The sequence below is a fragment of the Diaporthe batatas genome, assembly GCF_019321695.1.
Source record: "Diaporthe batatas strain CRI 302-4 chromosome Unknown Contig00018, whole genome shotgun sequence".
Classification (NCBI taxonomy): Eukaryota; Fungi; Ascomycota; class Sordariomycetes; order Diaporthales; family Diaporthaceae; genus Diaporthe; species Diaporthe batatas.
The window spans coordinates 381,103-401,611 of NW_025408565.1; the positions used below are offsets into that span (position 1 = coordinate 381,103).

At 11.9% G+C, this 20,509-nt stretch overlaps 1 protein-coding gene across 1 annotated transcript; it reads left to right on the plus strand.

The window, feature by feature from the left end:
* Positions 1-19,332: 19,332 nt before the first annotated feature.
* On the plus strand, positions 19,333-20,486 carry KVR01_012204 (uncharacterized protein; the record flags this gene model as incomplete). Its single annotated transcript, XM_044785585.1, has 3 exons — positions 19,333-19,960; positions 20,017-20,226; positions 20,287-20,486. The coding sequence occupies 3 exons, from the start codon at positions 19,333-19,335 to the stop codon at positions 20,484-20,486; spliced, it is 1,038 nt and encodes a 345-aa protein (XP_044638782.1).
* Positions 20,487-20,509: the final 23 nt, after the last annotated feature.

Below are 20,509 nucleotides of genomic sequence, written 5' to 3' on the forward strand. Positions count from 1 at the left end.
ATAGCTAAACTTTACATTCTTTTTTAGTTTAATAATATTTTATACTAACTTTTATAAATTTAAGTTTTATTTATATTTATTTATATTTATAACTTAATTAATAAATAATAATTTTAGAAGTATTAAATAAAATATTAACTTATAACCTCTATTATAATTATTAATTAGTAAAGTAGTATAAAAGAAGATATAAACTTATATAATGTAATATTAGGAACCTTTAAGTTAAGCTATTAATAGTGTCGTGATAAGATATTATTAGATGTAAGGAGCTCGATTCTTTTTAGATATTACTTATAAAGATACTCACTTATCTTAGGCCTTAGCGCGCGGGTAATCCGTTACCTACACCCCTATTGTTACCCCTAATTACTCTATAGGGGTAGGGGGGGGGGAGGGGAGTAGGGCTAATAGGTTAGAGTTAAAGCTATTAAGGTTATATTTAAAAAGATAAAAATAGTAAGAAAATAGATAACTATTTAATAAAATCTATTATTAAGGAATATAAATATCTACCTTTTCTCTATAATTTTTTTAAAATTTCTACTCTCTCTCTCTCTCTCTTCTTTCTCTTTATTACTTTTAGAAATTATTTATATTATTAGTTTAAAGTTATTAGAAATTAAGCCTTATTAAATTATATTAATTAATATTAAATTAATTAAATAATTAAAAATTAAAATTAATTATTATTAATTATAAATTATAAATTTTAAAATACTTTTTAAAAAATTATTAAAAGGTTTAATATTAAATAATAACTTAAAAAATATTATAATTAGAAATAAAATATTATTAAATAAAAATTTTAAATAAAAATTAAAGAAAAAGTTAAATTTAATTAATTAAATAATATTAATAATTTAATTAATAATTAAATCTTTATATTCTTTATTTTTATTTAAAAATATTAAACTTTAATTTAATAATTTTTAAATATAAATAATAATTTAATTATTTTTATTATAATATTAAGTTTTAATAAATTTTTAAAAGTTTTAAATATTAAAATAAAGATTTAATTTTAAATTTTAAAAATAAATATTAATATATTTATTATAATTTATTTATAAATTATAAATATTTTTTTATAAAATTATAAATAAAAATAAATAATTTTTATTTAAAATAATAGGATAAATTTAAATTTAATTTATTAAATATTATTAATTTAAAAGCTATAAGTTTATATTAAAAGAAATTAAAAGAATAAAACTTTATTAATAAAAATATAAAAGGTTTTTTATATTATTTATTTATTATAAAGAAAATAAAAATTAAACTCTTAATAAAATTTTTATTTTATTTAAAGTTAAATATATTTATTAATATATAATCTATTTTAATAAGTTTATTAATTAAAAGTTAGAAAAATAATTAATATTAAATAATATAAACTTTATTAAAAAGGAAATATTTTATTTATTATTATTTTATTTTAAAAATTATTATATATTTTAAAACTAATTAATATTAATAAATATTAATTTTTTATTTATTATTATTTTAAAAGATTATTATTTATTTTTAAAGTTTAAATTAATATTAATTAATATTAACTTTTATATTTTAATTATTTATTAAAATTATTTAATTTAATATTTTTAATATTAATTATTTTTAATTCTTTTTATTAAAGTAAATAAAGCTTAAAGTTAACTTAAATAATAATAATAAAGTTTTTAATCCTTTTTATTAAATTAAAGTAATTAAATTTTAAAATTATTTTATTATTTAAATTAAAATATATTAATAATTAATTAATTTTATTATAAACTTTATAATATTTAAAAATATAATATTTTATAAGTTATAATTAATAACTTTAATTAATTATTATATTTAATTTAAAATAATAATTTTAAAAAACTTTAAAAGTTAATTAACTTAAATATAATAATTAATATAATAATATTAAAATATTTAATTTATTATTTTATTAAAATTTATATAAATAATATTAATATTAAATATTATAAATATAAATTTTTAAATTTAAATTATTTATATAATATAATAGCTAAATAGAAGCTATAGGGAAGTATTTTAAAAGTACCTTAATACCTAACTATACCCCTTTTTAGGGTTTATTAAAAGGTAAGTAAAGTCTACTTACCTCTTTTTAGAAAAAGGTAAGAATTAATCTTATATTAAATTTAAACTTAATAGACCTTTAAACCTCCCTTAATTTATACTATTATATTTAATATTATAACTTATTATAATTTTAATTCTTCTTTTTATACTATTTATAATATTATTAAAAATAAGTAACTAGAGAGGGAGGTTTTAGGTAAGTTTAAATAATAGTAAGAGGAGTTTAAATACCCCTTTAATAAGTAATACCCTTATTTAAAAATAAAAGTAAAATTAAATCCTTTAATAAAGGATAAACACCTTTAAAGTAGTTAAAATTATTTTAAAAATTAAACTAAAAGATTTAAAGCTAGTTAATATTACTCTATTATTTATAATTTATACTTTATAGTAATATAATAGTTAAATAATAGACTTTAAAAAGTTTATATTTTTAATTATAATTTCTTTATAATAATAAAATAAAAATAATTTATATATTTAACTATATTAATAAAGAATATTAAAATTATTAAAATATTTATATAAAATCTAAAAGAAAGAAGATAAGTTTATATTTAACTATTATAAGTAGAATAAGTTTAAAACTTTAGTAATAACTTTAAAAAGACTTTTAAGGTATTTTTAAAGTTATTTAAAATTTAATTAATTTTATCTACTAATAAAAAAATTAAAACCTTTAATTCTTTTTATTAATACCTTAAAACCTTAAAATTAAAATAAAAGGTTAGGAGTAATAATTTTAAAATTAAGTTTTTCTTTTAAATTATAAAGTTAAATCTCTTTAAAAATTAAACTAAATATACTTTAAATTTATTAAATATTAGAGATAAAATAGTTAAAGTTATTTAAGTAATTTAGGTTAATATATTTAAATAAATTAAAAGAAAAAGTAAAAAACTAAGAATAAAATATAAAGAAAATAATAAAATTTTAATAAAAAGAATAAAAGAAGCCCTTAAAGTAATATTATAATTTTTAAAGGAACTTAAAGTTTATTATATATAAAAGGTTAAAGTTAAAAATTTTAAAATAAAAGTTTATATATTTAATTTAATTAAAATATTTAAAAAGTAACTTTAAAACTATTTTAAAACTTAATCCTTTTAATAATAATAAAAAGTTAATTATTTATTATTATTATAATAGTATTTACTATTATATTTTAAACTACTTAATATTAATAAAAGCTATAATATTTATAAATTAAATTTAAAGTTATAATAATTATTAATTAAAAGGTTATAAAGTTAAAATAAAGGAAGCTAAAAATTATTTTAATTATTTATTAAAATAAAGTTTAAAATAAAAAATTAAATTAATAATTAAAATTAAAAAAAGGAAATAGAAAGATTTATAATACTTTTATAATTTTAAAAAGTAATTATAATATAGAGTTAAAAGTATATTAAGATTAACTTTAATACTTAAATTTAAATAAATTTAATTAATATTTCTTTATAAAAAATTTAATTTAAAGAAATTAAGAAAATCCTTAATATTTATTAAGGATTAATTATATTTTAATATCTATTTATAAAATTTTTTAGGTTTCTTTTTTTAATTAAAAATTATTTTAAAAACTAAAAAAACTTAAAATATTCTTATTATTAATTAAAAATATTTTAAATTTATTTTATTATTAAAACTTTAAATTTATAATATTTTAAATAAAGTTAAAAGTTATTTAAAATTAATAACTTTAATAAAATAATTTATATATTATTTAATAAATTATAAAATTCTTTATAAAGAATTAAAAATAAAATATTTATTATTATATTATTCTTTAATTAATAATTCTTTTAGTTTAAATAATAAAAAAGAGTAATAAAAGTTAAGAGGAATAAATAAAGGAGAAAAATTACTCCTTAATTCCTTTTAGTTATATTTATAATTAAGGGGTTTAAAAGAGTTTTTTATAAAAGTTAGAATAAAAGAGCTCCCCTTTTAAAAAAAGGTAGATTATATAATTAAATTAAAAAAAAGGATATTATTATTTTTTTTACCTTTTTATTTATTATTATTAAAGGAGTTAAAAATTTTAAAAAAGTAATTAAAAAAAAGTTTAAAAATTAAATAAATTACTTTTAATAAAAGTTTAATAGGGCTTTAATTTTATTTACCCTTAAAAAGAATAATACTTTTAATTTTATATTAATTATTAAACTTTTAATAAAATAATAATTAAAAATTATTACTTTTACTACTTATTTTAAAATTTTAAATTAATTATTAAATATAAAGTATTTTAAAAATTAATTTAATAAATATTTATTATTAAATTTATATTTAAAAAAATAAATAAAAGATAGTATTTTATATATATTATAATTATTATAAATTTAAAATAGTATTATTTAAATTAATTAATACTTTTATTATATTTTAATTATTTATTATAAAGGTTTTAAATAATTATATTAATATTTATATAATTATTTATTTAAATAATATTTTAATTTTTTAAAAATAAAAAATATAAAATATATTTAAATAATTATAAATTAATTATTATTAGTTAAGTTTTATAAAAATTTTAAGAAATATAATTTTTTTAAAAGGAGATTAAATTTTTAAGATTTTTAATTAAAAAGGAATTTAAATAGATTTTAATTAAATTAAAATTATTTTAAAAATAGCCTATTCTTATTATTATTATAATATTTGTTTTTTTAGGTTTTTATAATTTTTATTAAAGGTTTATTAAGGAATATTTTAGAATTACTTAACCTTTTAATAAGTAACTATTTAATATAAAATAAAGTTAAAAGTTTAATAAAATTAATTTATTTATATTTAAAACTTAAAGATTTAAAAACCTTTAAGAAATTTAAGGCTAAATTTTAATAAGTATTTTTATTTTAATATTATAATTTAGTACTTTAAGTTTAAATTAAGTATAATATCTTTAATAAAGTAGCTATTTTAATAATCTTTTTAAGAGTATATTATTAAAATATATTTTAATAATATTTTATTATTTTAATTAAAAAGTTTTTAATATAAAATTTAATTAAATAATTTATAATAAAAATTAAATATTATTATTAATAACTTTAAATATTAATAATAATATTTTAAAAAGTTTAAAATTTATTATTATTTTTTAAATTATAATAATTTTATAATTTTATAAAGTAAAAATTAATTTAAAAATAAATTTAATAATTAATATATTTAGTTAAATTTAATTTTATTATTAAATATTATTTTAATAAAATAAATTTAGTTAATAAATTTTTAAAAAGATTTAATTATATATTGGAAAACTTTTAAGTATAAGTTAAATTTTAACTTTAAAATTAAAGATAGTTATAATTATTAAAAAAAATTTATAATTTTATTAAAAATTAATAATAAGTTAAAATTTAAATTATAATTAAAAGTATTATAATATATAAAGTTTTAAAAATAATTTTTTTAATAAAATATTAATTTAAGTTTATAACTTTTATAAAGGTAGTTTATAATAAAAGTTTAAACTTAAATATATATATTTAATATTAATATAATATATTTAAAGCTTTACTTTTTATTAATAAACTTAATTTATAAAACTTAAAAGAAAGATTTTATAATTTAAATTATAATTAAAAGAATATAATTTTTAAATAGTATTATTTTAAATAGCTTTAATTATAAAATTTAAAATAAACTTTTTTATTAAAAGAGATATATATATATATTAAAATAAAAACTTTAAAATAGAAGATTTTATAAATTTATTATAATAATTTATTAAGTAGATATTAAGGGTAAATTAAAATATAAACTTTTTTAAAAGTACTTTTAATAGTTAAGTTAAAAGCCTTTATAATAAAATATATATACTTTTATATAATATATTAATATATATTTATTTTATATTATTACTTATATAAAAAGCTTATTTTACTATTAATTTTATTAAAATTTATATAAAACTTAGTATAAATTTTATAATTAAACTTTTAATTATTATTATAAATAAAAAAGTAAATTTAATTTTAATAATTATAAATTATTTTATTAAAATAAGTTTTTTTTTTTATTTATATTATAATAAATATTATAAATTTAATAAAATTTTATTAAAAATTAAATATAAATAAAAGATTTTATAAAAATTATTATTAATAAAGTATAATTTTATTAATAATTTTTAAAAATACTATATAAACTAAATAATATAAAAATTATTATATTACTACCTACTATTTATAAAATAATAAATAAATTAAAAGAATAAATTAAACTTTAAGTAATATTTTAAATTATTTATAGTTAAAAATATTTAAAACTAATTAAAATTACTATATATTATATTTTATATATAATTTAATATTAAATATAATAATTAAAATAAGTTATTTAAAGCTTATTAAAAGTATAAATTATTTTATAATTTTATATAATTAATAATTTATTAAGAATAATATATTATAAAAGAAAGATACTAATAGTTAAAAATAATTAAAAATAATAAATATAAATAAATATAAAAAGAATTAAAATATATAATTAAAATTTAAACTTAAAATTATAATATATATTATTAATTTAAATAATTTAAAATTAATAAATAAATATTCTTAATAATTAAATACTTTTACTTAAAAATTAAAAGCTATAGCTTTATAAAGGGTTAATTTATTTAAAATTTTAACCTAAATTAATAAGTAAACTTATAGCTTAATTCTTTAAAAATACTTTTAAATATATAATATTTTTATATAAATTATTAAAGCTATAAATAATAAAGTTATTTAAAGATTTATTAAAAATATTATAAATTTATTTAATTTAAAAATAAATAAATTAAATAAAAGTTAAAAATTTAAAATTATTAAAAATTAAAAATTTTACTATTTAATTAAATAAAAAGATTAATTAAATAAGTATAATTTTTAAATATTAAAGAATAAAATATTTATAAATAAAACTATTTAAAATACTATAAAAAGAGAGAATTTTAATATTTTTAAAAAGAATTTAAAAATAAATAAATAGTTAAAAAAGGGCTACTTAAATTATAATAAGTAAAAGATAAATAAATAATAATTAAATAATAAAAGATATATATTAATAAGTAGTTAATAATATAAATAATAATAAAGTAAATAGTTAGTAAATAATCTATAAAGACTCTTATAATAAATTAATAAAGGTAAAATATAGGTCTTAATAAAAAGCTAATAAAGGGTAAAAGATTAAATAAATAAGCTTAAAGGTTTAATAGTATTTAAAAATAAATATTAAAAATAAATATTATTAATTAATAGTTAAAAAAGCTAACTAATTATAATATTAAAATTAAAAGTGGTTATTATAAAAATTAGTATTAAATATATTAAAATAAACTATCTTAAACTATTTAAACTTATAATAAGCTAGAATTTACTTTAAAAAGTAATATAAAGGAATATTATTTTCCTATTTTAAAAACTTTAAAATTTTATATTTATAATTCTATTTATTAATTTATAATATATTTAATTAACTTTAAAAGGGTTATTTTTATTTTATAAGTTATTTTTTAAAAATAATAAAAATATTTTTAAGGTTATAATTAAAGCTTTTATTTATTATATTTATAATTTTTAAAGGAACTTTAAATTAAAATATATTAAATTAGAAATTTATTATTTATAAAACTAAATATATTATATTATAGTAATTATTTATAAAATCTTAAAGATCTTCTTATAAATACTATTTAAATTATTTTTAAATTAAACTTTATTAATTAAAGAGGATATAAAGTAGTTATAAATTTATATTTAAAAAATATTAACCTTTATAATTTTTTATTTTAAAATAAATTAGTATTATTTTTAAATAAATATTAAATAATTTATATTTAATATTAAAATTTATTATTTTTTTATTTCTTTAAACTACCTTTAAACTTAGAGTTTTATTTTCTTTAAAATGCTAAATTACTATTAAAACTATTAGTAGATATATTTATTAAAATATTAACTAGTTAAATTTAAAAGGCTATGTTTATTTATTTAAACTAATAAAAGTAAAGGTTTTATATTATTTATAATCTTTAAAAACCTTTATAAAATAAATATTAAAAATTAAACTAATAATTAAAAATCCTTTTAAAAATTAACTACTTTATAATTAATAAGAAATATAAAGTAAATTTATTATAATATAATAAGTAATATTTTATAATATATTAATTATAATAAAACTTTTAAATTAATAATAATATAAAAATATTTTTTTATAAAAAATTAAATATTTTTAATTTATTTTAAAAATATATATATATATATTATAAAATATTTAGAATTTAATTATTTAATTTTATACTTATATTCTTTTATAATTTAATAAAATATTAAGTAAATTAATATTTATAGAAGCCCTTTTATATTTTTATAAAAGGGTATAATATATTTTAGCTTTAAAATAGTTAAAAGCTAAATAAACCTTATAAAAAATAAAAGAATTTTTAAAAGTTAAAAATTTTAATAAACCTTTTATTTAAATTTTAATAAAATAATAATTTTTATAACTACTTTTAATAAATTTAAAGGTTATATAAAATAATTATAGGTTTTATTTATTACTTTAATAAAAACTTTTAAAACCTTATTATTATTAATATTTATTATAATAATTTAAAAAATTATTAATATTAAAAATAATAAGGTTAATATAATTACTATTAAAGCCCTTAAAAGTAACTTAATTTAATAAAATATTTATAAAAACCTACTTTATTATTAAATAAAAGTTAATAAAATAATATATAAAGTTATTAAAAAAAGAATTATTTATAAATATTATAATTACTATTAAAAGGAGAAAAGAATTATATAATAATAAAATTTATTAATTAAAATAAAATTATTAATTAAAACTTTTAATTAATAAAAACTATTAAAAACCCTTAAAAACTATTTAACTTTAATTACTTAAATATATTAATAATATTTATAATAATTATAAAATAATAATAAAAATATTAAATAATTAAAAAAAGTTAATTAAAAACTTAATAAAGTTAATTATTAAATAAAAAAAATAAAAAAATTAAAAAAAAAAAAGGTAGCTATTTAAAAAAAGATTAATTAATTTATACCTTATAAAAATATAATAAAATTATTAAAAGATTTAATAAATTATTAAAATTAATTAATAATAAATAAAAAAGTTTTTAAAAGTATAAATAAAGGTAACTAATATTAACTAATAATAATAGTTAAAAATAATTTTAAGGAGAAATATAATTATAATAACTAAATAAAATTATAAAAAAGTACTTTAAAAGTATTTTAATATCTAGCTATATTCCTTCTTAAAGCTTATTAAAAGGTAAGTAAATCTACTTACCTTTTTTTAAAAAAAAAAATTAATCTTATATTAAATCTAAATCTAATAAACTTTTTAAACTTTAACTAATTTATACTATATATTTAATATTATAACCTATTATATATAATTTTTTTAATAATTTATTTTATAATATAATAATTTATTATATATATATATATATAATATAAAAAAAAGTAATTATATTTATATTAAATAATTAATAATATTAAAATATTAATTATAAATAATAAAGATATTAAAAGTTATATTAAAATAAATTAAAAGTATTATAAATAATATATTATAAAATAATTTAAAAAATATTATAATTAAAAATTTAATATAATAAAATATTATAAACTTTATAAAAATTATTAATATTTAAAGAAATATAAAATAAATAATTAAAGATTATTTAATTAAATTTTATTTATTTATTAATAAATAAATAATAAATTATAATATTATATTATTTATATATTTTATATAATTTAATATAATATTATTAAAATAATAATAAATAAAATATTTAATAATTATTATAAAAATTATTTAATTTTATAAAGTAACTCTTTATTAATTATAAAATAATTTTAATTATTTTAAATTTATTTATATAGTTTTAATAATTAATTATTATTATTTTAAAAATATAAATATTTTATATAAATTTTAAACCCTTTTATTAAATTAATAATATATTAAAGTATATATAATTTAATTAAAATAAAAAAATAATATAATTAATTTAATATTTAAAAGAGTATTTAATTAATAAATAATTAAAGTTTTAATAATTAATTTTAAAAAACTTTAAATAATATTATATTATATTTATTTTATATTATATATTTATTAAAATAAACTTTTAAATTATTTAAAAGTTAAATATATTTTAACTTAAAATAAAAAATAATAAATATATTAATTTATAAATTAATTATTATAATATTTTAATAATTAATTTATTAACTTTAATAAATATAGCTTTAAATTTTAATAAATTAATTAATTTGTTTTAATTTTTAATTAATATTAATTAATATTAATTAATATTAATTAATATTAATTTTATTTTTTAATTAATATTAATTAATATTAATTTTTATTCTTTATTTTATAAATTATTATTATTATTATTAATATTTAATAAATATAATTATAATATATAAAATAAAATAAAGTACTTTTAAAAGTATATTTTTATTAATAAAGTTAATATAAAAGATAATAATATTTATAATAAGTTATAAAGTTTTTTTAATTTATATTTAATAAAAATTATAAAAAAGTTTCTTTAAATATAATAAAATTAATTTATTATTTATTATATTTATAATAATTTTATTTTATTAATATAATTAAATAATATTTTAATAAAATTAATAAATACTTTTTAATAATATTTTTATTTATAAGTTTATTATAGTTTTATTAATAATATTAATTATAACTTTATATTATAAAAGTAATTATAATTATTAAATAGTTAATAATAAAATAAAAATTACTATAAAGTAAAAAAACTTTATAAATAAATATTAAAATATAATAAAGTTAATTAATATAATAATAGTTAGTATTAATAAATACTAACTTAAAGTAAATAAATCTATATTATTTAATATTAATTATTTTTTAATTTAAAATTAATTAACTTAATTAATTAATAAAATATATAAAACTTTAATTTTAATTATATAATATAATAAGTTATTATTTATTTAAAAATATTAATTATTACCTTTATTAAATTAAAGTATTTTTATATATTTAATTTATAAAAGTTTAATATTTATAATAATCTTTTAACTTTTAATTTAAAATATATAAAATTTATTTATAAAATTATAATTAATAACTATTTATTTATTAATATTATTAAAAGTAGACTATTAAATTAACCTTTTATTATTTATTTAAAAAAATAGAGATAAGGGTAATTTATTAATAATAATAATAATAATTTAATTAAGTTTATTTTTAATAATAAAAATATAAAGTTTATAATTAAATTATTAAAACTTATTATATTATTAATATAAAATAAATATAATTAATTAAAGAATATATATTAAATAATAGTTTAATTAAATATATTAATAATAATAGAAAAAATTAATAAAATAGTAAAATTTTTTTTAAGTTTAACTTTTTAAACTTTTTAAAGTTTTTTTAATATATAATAGTTAATAAATATTAATATATTAGGAATCTTTATATTAATTTTTTATAATTATTTTAACTTTTATTAAAATATTTTATTAAAATTAAATTAATAAAGAATAAAATCTTTTAATTTTAATATTAATATTTATTATATTAATTATTTATTAAATAATAGATTATTATAAATTTAATAGTTTATTTTAAAAGAATATAAACTTATTTATAAATCTTAATATAAATAATAAAATTAATAAGAGTAACTTTCTTTATAATTTATTTAAAGTTATATTAAAAGTCTATAAATATAAACTTATATAAACCTTTATTAAAAAAGTAGAAATAATAATATTTATTATTTATTAATTAAATATATAATATTAAAAGAATAAAAGTATTTATAGTTAAGATATTATTAAAATATATTAAAATATATTAATATATATTAAAATATAAATATTACTTTATAACTTTTTAATTATAATAATAACTTACTTTAATATATAAACCTTTAAAATAATATCCTTTTATTATATTAAAATATATGTTTTAAGTTATATTATATTAAAATTTATAGTTAATAAGTTTATAAATAATTACTTTTAGATTTTATTATATTTTTAAAGTCTATTAGCTTTTAGTTAATAGTTATTATTTTATTATATAATATTAAGGTTTAAACTATTATAATAAAAGAAAGTAGAGAGAAAGAGAGTAATAACTTAAATATTAACCTTCTTTAAATCCTAAATATAACCTTTATAAATTTCTTAAATATAATAACTATAATTAAAAAGGATATAATTATATAAATATTAATTAATATTATTTTAAATAAATTTATTAATTTTAAAAGGTAAGTAATTATTAAAGTATTTAAAAGTAAATTAGAAATATATTATACTTTTAAAGCTTTTAATATTTAAATTTATATATATTAAGGTTATTATATAAAATATTAATAACTTTAATTTATTATATTTATAACTATTTAAATTTAATAATAATCTTTATAATTTTATTTTAATTAAATATAAAACTATTTTTAGTTATATTTTAACTTACTTTTATTAATATTTATATTTTAAAATTATATTATTATTATATTAAAAGTATAAAAGAATATTAATTATAGTTAATATTTTTAATAATAATTATAAGTTTACTTTTTAATCTTTAATTAATATTAATTAATATTAACTATATTATAACTTTTAATTTTTAATTAATATTAATTAATATTAATAATTTTATTTTATTTATAAGTTTAAATTTTTATTTTAAATTAAAGTTAATATTAATTAATATTAACTTAAATTATATTCTTTATATTTATTAATATTAACTTTATTTTATATAAAATTTAATTAATTAATATATATTTATTTTAAAATATTATTTATTATTATAAAAAATATTTTTAAATATATTATTTATTTATATTAATATAATAATAATTAAAAGGTTAATACTTTTAATATATTTAATAATTTAACCTTTAATATTAATATACTTTTATTAAATATTATAATAAATATAATTAATTTTAATCTTTATTACTTTTATAACTTTAATATTTAAATATAAATATTATAAAATTATAATAACTTTAAATAATATTTAAATTATTTTATTTATTTAAAGTAAATTAAATTTATTATTTAAATAATTTTAATTATTAATAATATAATATATAACTTTTAAAGTATTATATTTATTTTAAAAGGTTTAAACTTTAAATACTATATTTAAGTTTAATAAACTATATTTAAATACTTTATTTTTTATAAACTTTTAAATTATAAGGTCTTTTATATACTTTAAAGTTAATTATCTAATTATTTAATTTAAAAATATACCTATTTTTAATATATTTAGAACTTTACTTTTAAAAGTTTATATATATTTAGTTATTTTTATAACCTTTTATTAATTTATTTTTAAAATTAAAATAAAAGATTTATTTAAAAATTAAATAAAGATTTTAAATATAATATTTAATTTTAAAATAATACTTTTTAATTTATTTTAAATTTTATAAAGATAAATTTTTAAAGTAATTAATATAAAATAAAATATATATTATTTATAATAATATTTATAATAATATTAATATTTAAAATAAATAAATATTTTATTTTAAAAATAAATTTAATATAATATTTAAATTTAAATAATAACCTTTATTTTTAATTTAATTAAATAATAATAATATAAAAGGTAATAATTTAAAAAAATGTAATAATAATAAATTAAAAATTAGTATTATAATATTTTTAATTATTCTTTATATAAGTATTAACTTATTAATTAATTAATAAATTATTTTTAAAATATTTTTAAATATATTTAAATAATAATAAAAATAAAAGGATTAAAATTTAAATTTTATTACTTTAATACTTTTAATATTAATTAAAATTAGTTTTTATTTATTTATACTTTTAATATTAATTAAAAATTAATCTTTAATTTATTTATACTTTTAATATTAATTAATAGAATTAATTTAATAAATATTTATTTATATCTTTTAATATTAATTATATAAATCCTTTAATTTTAATTATTTTATTTATATTATAAAATATAAAAACTTTTATATAACTTTTTTATTTTATTAATAAATTATTTTAAATAAATAAATTTATATAATATAAATTTTATTAATTAAATAAATATTTATTTAACTTTAAGTTAAATAAAATTTCTATTTTAATTTTATTATATTATTTTAATTAACTTTTATTAATTAATTATTTATTATACTTTTAAATATATTTTAAATATAAATTTATTTTTATTTAATTAATAAATAAATAAATTAATTATAATATAATATAATAACTTTTAATATATCTTTTATTTTCTTTATTTTAAAACTTTATATTATAATAGTCTCCTTTTATATATTAATAATATATAATTTATAAAATTATATTTATATTAATATTTTTATATTTTATATATATAGTATATATTATTTATTCTTTTATTATATTAATAAAATAAAAATTATATATTATAAGTTTTAAAATATTATAAATAATATAATATTTTAAATAAAGTAATATAAATATATTATTTATTAATAAATATATTTTATATTATTTATATTATATTTTATAATAATAAATAGTATTATAGTTAATTTAAAATTATATTAAATTTATATACTTTAAAAGTTAATTTTTCTTTTAAAATAATTATATTTTTATAAATAATTAAATTATTTAATTTTTAAATAATTTATTAATTTATAATTATAAGGTAAAAAGTTTAAAATTAATAATATTTAATTCTTAAAGAATAAAAAGTTTTAATAGGTATTTAAAATTAAATATAATAAGTATTTAATTTAAATATAAAGTATTATATTAATAAATATTAAAAAATATATATTTTTAAATAAATTAAATAAATAATAAATTATATTACTTTAAGTTTTAATTTATATAAAAGATTTATAGTTAATATTTTTATATTATTTATATTTAAATATAGTATAAAAATTAAAGTTTTTATTTATATTATTTAATTAATTTATAAATTATAAAAGTAATAAAAAAGTAAAAATTATTATTAATAAATTTTATTAATAATAAAAAGCTTTTACTATTTATAATTAAAATAGTTATTTTATATAAACTTAAAAGTAAAAATAAGTTAAAAAAGTATTAAAGTAGATAAGTTTAAATATTATATTTAAAGTTATTTTTATTACTTTTAAGTATTATTACTTTAATTAAAATTTAAATTTAAGTTTAAGTTTATTAAATAAAAATATTAGTTTAATTATAATAATAATATAAATATATTTAACTTTAAAGTTTAATAGCTTTTAAAATTATTAATATAAATATTATATTTTACTTTACTTTTTTATAATATAATAAAATAATATAATATTATTATTATTTAATTATATATAATATAAATTATTTATAATATTAATTTAATACTTTATTTATATAATATTATTATTTAAAGAATATAGAAATACTTTATAAAAGTATTTTTATTAATAAAAGAATATTAATATTAATTAAGTTATTAAATTTATTAAAAATAAATATATTTTAAATTAAATTTTTAATATTATTTATATTATATAATAACTATATTTAATAAAAGAAGTTTTTAATAATTTATTTAAAGGTAATAATTAACTTTTATTAAATAATTATATATTTTTATTTAGATAATTAAAAGGGTTTTAAATTAGTAAATTTTTTATATTAAATTTTAAAAGTTTAAATTAAGTTAATAATTAATTATAGGTTTTATTTTTATAATAAATTAAAATAAAATTAATTAATTTAAAAAATATAATATAATATAATATTATAATATAGAGATTTTTTATTTATATTATTAATTAGTTAACTTTTTAATTTTTTATAAATAATAAATAAAATAAAATATAAAAAGTTTTAAATTTTATTAATTTTATTATTAATATTAAATTAAAATTATTTATAATATTTTAAAAATTAATTATAATAATCTTTAATATGTAGTTTAATAAATATTATAAAGTTATATATAATAAAATTAATATTAAAGTTAGTTTAATTTTATATATTTTATATATTTTAACTATTTTAAATATAAGTAATAAAAGTATTTTTAAAGCTTTAATTTATTAAATTAGCTATTAAAATTATAATATTATATTTAATTATTATTTTTTATTTTTATTTTAAACTTTATATATAATTTTATAAGTTTTAATTTATAATATATTAAAATATATATTATTAAATATATTAAAATAACTTTATTAAATAAATTTTATTATTAAATTTAATTAAAGTTTATTTATTTAGTTTAATAGTAGTAAAAGGAATAAATAACTATAAAGATTAGTATATTTAATATTATTTACTTTTAATAAATATTATTATAAAATTACTTTTATAATTTTAAAATATATTTTTTAGAATTTAATCTTTTTTAAAAGAAATTCTTTAAATATTTTATCTTTTAAAATTTACTTTTATTTTTAAAAGTAGGTTATATTTATTAAAAGGTTAAATAAATATATATTAACTTATTTAAAGAGATTTAATTAATTATAATTAAGAAAGTAATATTTATTATAATTAAAATTTATATTATATTACTTTTAATAAAATAAATTAATAATAAAAATAAAAGAATTATAAATAAATAAAAAAGATTTAACTATATTAAAATATAAAATTACTTTTAATATATATTTTAAATTAAAATAAAAATATATATATAAGTTTTATTTAATAATAAAGATTATTAAAATAATATAAGATTATTATAATAATAATTATAATTATTATATTAATTAAAAGGGTAGAAAGTTATATAAGGTAATTATAGATTTAATAAAGATATTATTATTATTTTTATTATTATAATTATTTTTATTATTATTTTAATAAAAGGTTATTATATAAAAGTTAATAATAATAATAATAATAATATAAATATATTATTATTATTAATTTTATAAAACTAAACTATATTTAAAATAAATTATATAATAATATTTTTTTATTTTATTACTTTTATAAAGGATTTTAAAAGATTTAATAAATAGGTAGTTTAAAGATAAAAAGACTTTAAAAGAATATAAAAGGTTAAATTAATTTTAAAATAAAAGAAATTAATAATATATTTATTATATATATTTTTAATATAAAAGGTTAATTATTATATTAATAAATTAAATAAATTAAATAATAGTTATATTTTAAAATAAATAAATAAAAAAGAGTAAAATATTCTTTATATAATAGTTTAAAAATTATAAAAATAAAAAATTATAAAAATAAAAGGTATTATAAAGTATTAATTATATATTTAATAAATTTTTAATTTAAATTATTATTTAATAAAGTAAATTAATTATTTATAAACTTTTAAATTATTTAATTATTAATATAAATAGTTATTTAATTTACTTTATTTAGAATAAAAGTATTTTACTTATTTTATATTTAACTTTATTCTTTTAAGTTTATAAAATATTAAAAATTAATTAAGTTAATTATTTTAAATTATTATAATTAAATTTTAATTAAATATTATAAAGAAAGAGAATTCTTTTTAAAAGGGTTCATTATAAGTCTTACTTTCCTATTAGTTTTATTATATATCCTTATAATAATAAAATATTATTCTTTTATAGTTTATTTATATAAATAAGATTATTATTTTTATTTTACTTTATTTATTATTACTCTTTTTAAATAATAAATTAAATAATTTTATTATTATTAAGTTTTATATTATAAATAAAAGATTAAAATTATATATATTTTAAATTATTATATTTATTAAATATATTTTAAATATTAATTTAATAATTAAATTATAAATAAATAGAGTTTAAAATCTATTATAAATAATTAAAATAGTATATTTAATTATTATTTTATAAAAAAGGAATAATATATTTTTAAAAGTTACTTTTTTAATACTTTTATAAAATAATATAATTTTATTTTAATTATTTAAAGTAATATTATTTTAATATTTAAAATATAAAAGTTAAACTTTTTTAATATTAAATATATTAAAACTATTTAAATAAAGTTAATTATAAATAAATAATTATTATAAATTTAAATTAAAAAGTAAATATAAAGTTTAAATATTTAATTATAATAAAAAATAAAAAGTAATAACCTAAAGGTAGGTTAATTATAATATTTATTATATAGTTTAATTATTATTTTTTATTTTTAAATAAATAAATATTTTTTTTTTTTTTTATATATTTTTAATTTAATTTAATAATAATTTACTATTAATTAAAGGGAGGAGGGTAAAAAATTTTTCTTCTATTCTATAGGTAAGAGGGGGTTGGAGAAAGGGGCTATTATAAAAAGGGCTTATTTAGGTACTGGCTCGTTACCTGCGGGTTACTTGGGTGACAACCCCACACCAAAAGGGCTGGAATAACCACTACTTACAGCTTGCCGCTTGTCCTTTACACTGCCCTTGTCGCACCCAGCAACTTTTACACCAAAGCCGCAATGGATCGTGCAGCAAACCACTCCACATTGCCCACAGTCGCGGCAAGTAATGTGGATTTCAGTCCAGTCCTCATTACGAACATTGTTGTGGCAGCCATATTCATAGGCATTTGTTTCATCGCGTCGACGTCCAAGCAGACATGGGGCCAATGGAAAACGAAGCTCCTGAGATAGGGCATATATCCACTGGTCAACTCGTCAGCGATGGAATATCGTCAAGAAGCCAAAGCATTGGTAACAAAAGCATTGAAAGACTACGGTGGTAAGCCGTTCGTGGTCGACACTGGCATAGTCCACTTCGTGATTATAGATCCCAAATACGCCACTGAAATTCGGGGCAACCCGAAGCTTGACTCTACGACGCTTTTACAAAAGGTCAGTTGTGCTCTTGGTGGTAAAAGCTTGAGTATATGGTTTCAACCAGCTAATGATTCCTACTTCTGCCGTGACCAGGCCTATCAGGACAAAATTGCCGGGTTCGAGCCATATGAGAGTCTTGGGTCAGACCTGCTGATAACCTTGATTAAATCGCGGTTGAGTCGAAGCATTGGTACAAAGAAGTGATTAGATGAGTATATAACCGCAACGACTGACCATTATGGAAGATTCTGTAGCAAAAGCGTTGGCCAGGGAGACTCGAGACGCGTTCGATTCCATACTCACAAACAATCAAGGCACGTATCCACTGGCCAGGCCCGACTAATACCCTTCTTCATTCGAGCTGACCCGAATGATGAGATTTTCAGATTGGCATGAAGTAAATGTCAGAGATACGCTCAAAGACATTGTAACGCGTGTCTCCTTGCGAGTCTTTCTGGGTCCGGAGCTATGTCGAGATTCGGAATGGCTGCGAATAAGTCGGCTCTATCAGACACAGTCTATGAAAGCCCTCAAGTACCTTCGGCTATTTCCCAAGATCCTCCGACCGATTGTTGGCAAATTCAGCTCAGAATGTCGTCAACTTCGGCAAGTGCTGGCGCAGACCAGACAGCTGACAGACAAGGTGCTGCGAGAGCGGCAGGCCGCCAAGATGCGCGGTCATGAGGTGGAGCACAACGATGCCCTGACATGGGCTGAAGAGATCGCGGAGATGAAGGGGGTTTGTAGCGATGCGGCGACCTGGCAGCTGGCATTATCTACAGTGGCGCTGCACACCAGCAGTGATCTCATCGGCCAGGTCGTGCTAGATCTTTGCGAACATCCCGAGCTCCTGATGCCACTACGCCAGGAGATCCATGACATGATTTCGAAAGACGGCAAAGATGTAACCAATTGCGACTTCTCAAAGGCTGATGTTCAGAGCTTAAGATTGATGGACAGTGTCCTGAAGGAGAGCCAGCGTCTGAAGCCTGTCTCTATCAGTAAGTGGATCAGGCGGCACTCGCTACTCGTTTCAGCTTGTTCTGATACTCTGCAGTATCTATGGGTCGTTGGATCACGGAGGAGATAACCCTTCAAGACGGCACTATCCTTCCCAAAGACCATGCCGTGGCCGTTTCATGCCACTGGATGTGGGATCCCGACAGGTACGAGAAGCCGGAGCTGTTTGATGGATATCGGTTCTACGAGAGGCAAATTGAAAGCGATCGGTCTGCCCAGTTCGTCAGCACGTCGCCAGATCATCTTGGTAGGTGCCAACCATGTGTTGACGCATTCATATTTGAGCACTGATAGGTGAGATCACTAGGATTTGGACACGGGCGTCAAGCCTGCCCCGGTCGCTTTTTCGCTGCCCATTTAGCTAAGGTCATCCTTTGCCATCTTTTGCATGACTATGACTTGAAGAAGATTGAAGAAGGCCCGGTCAAACCGGTGATGTATGGATTTGAGACGAATGTCAACCCGTTGGCGAAAATTGTGATTCGTAGGAGAGGACAAAAAGTGTGAGAGACGGCGTGATAGTCTACAGT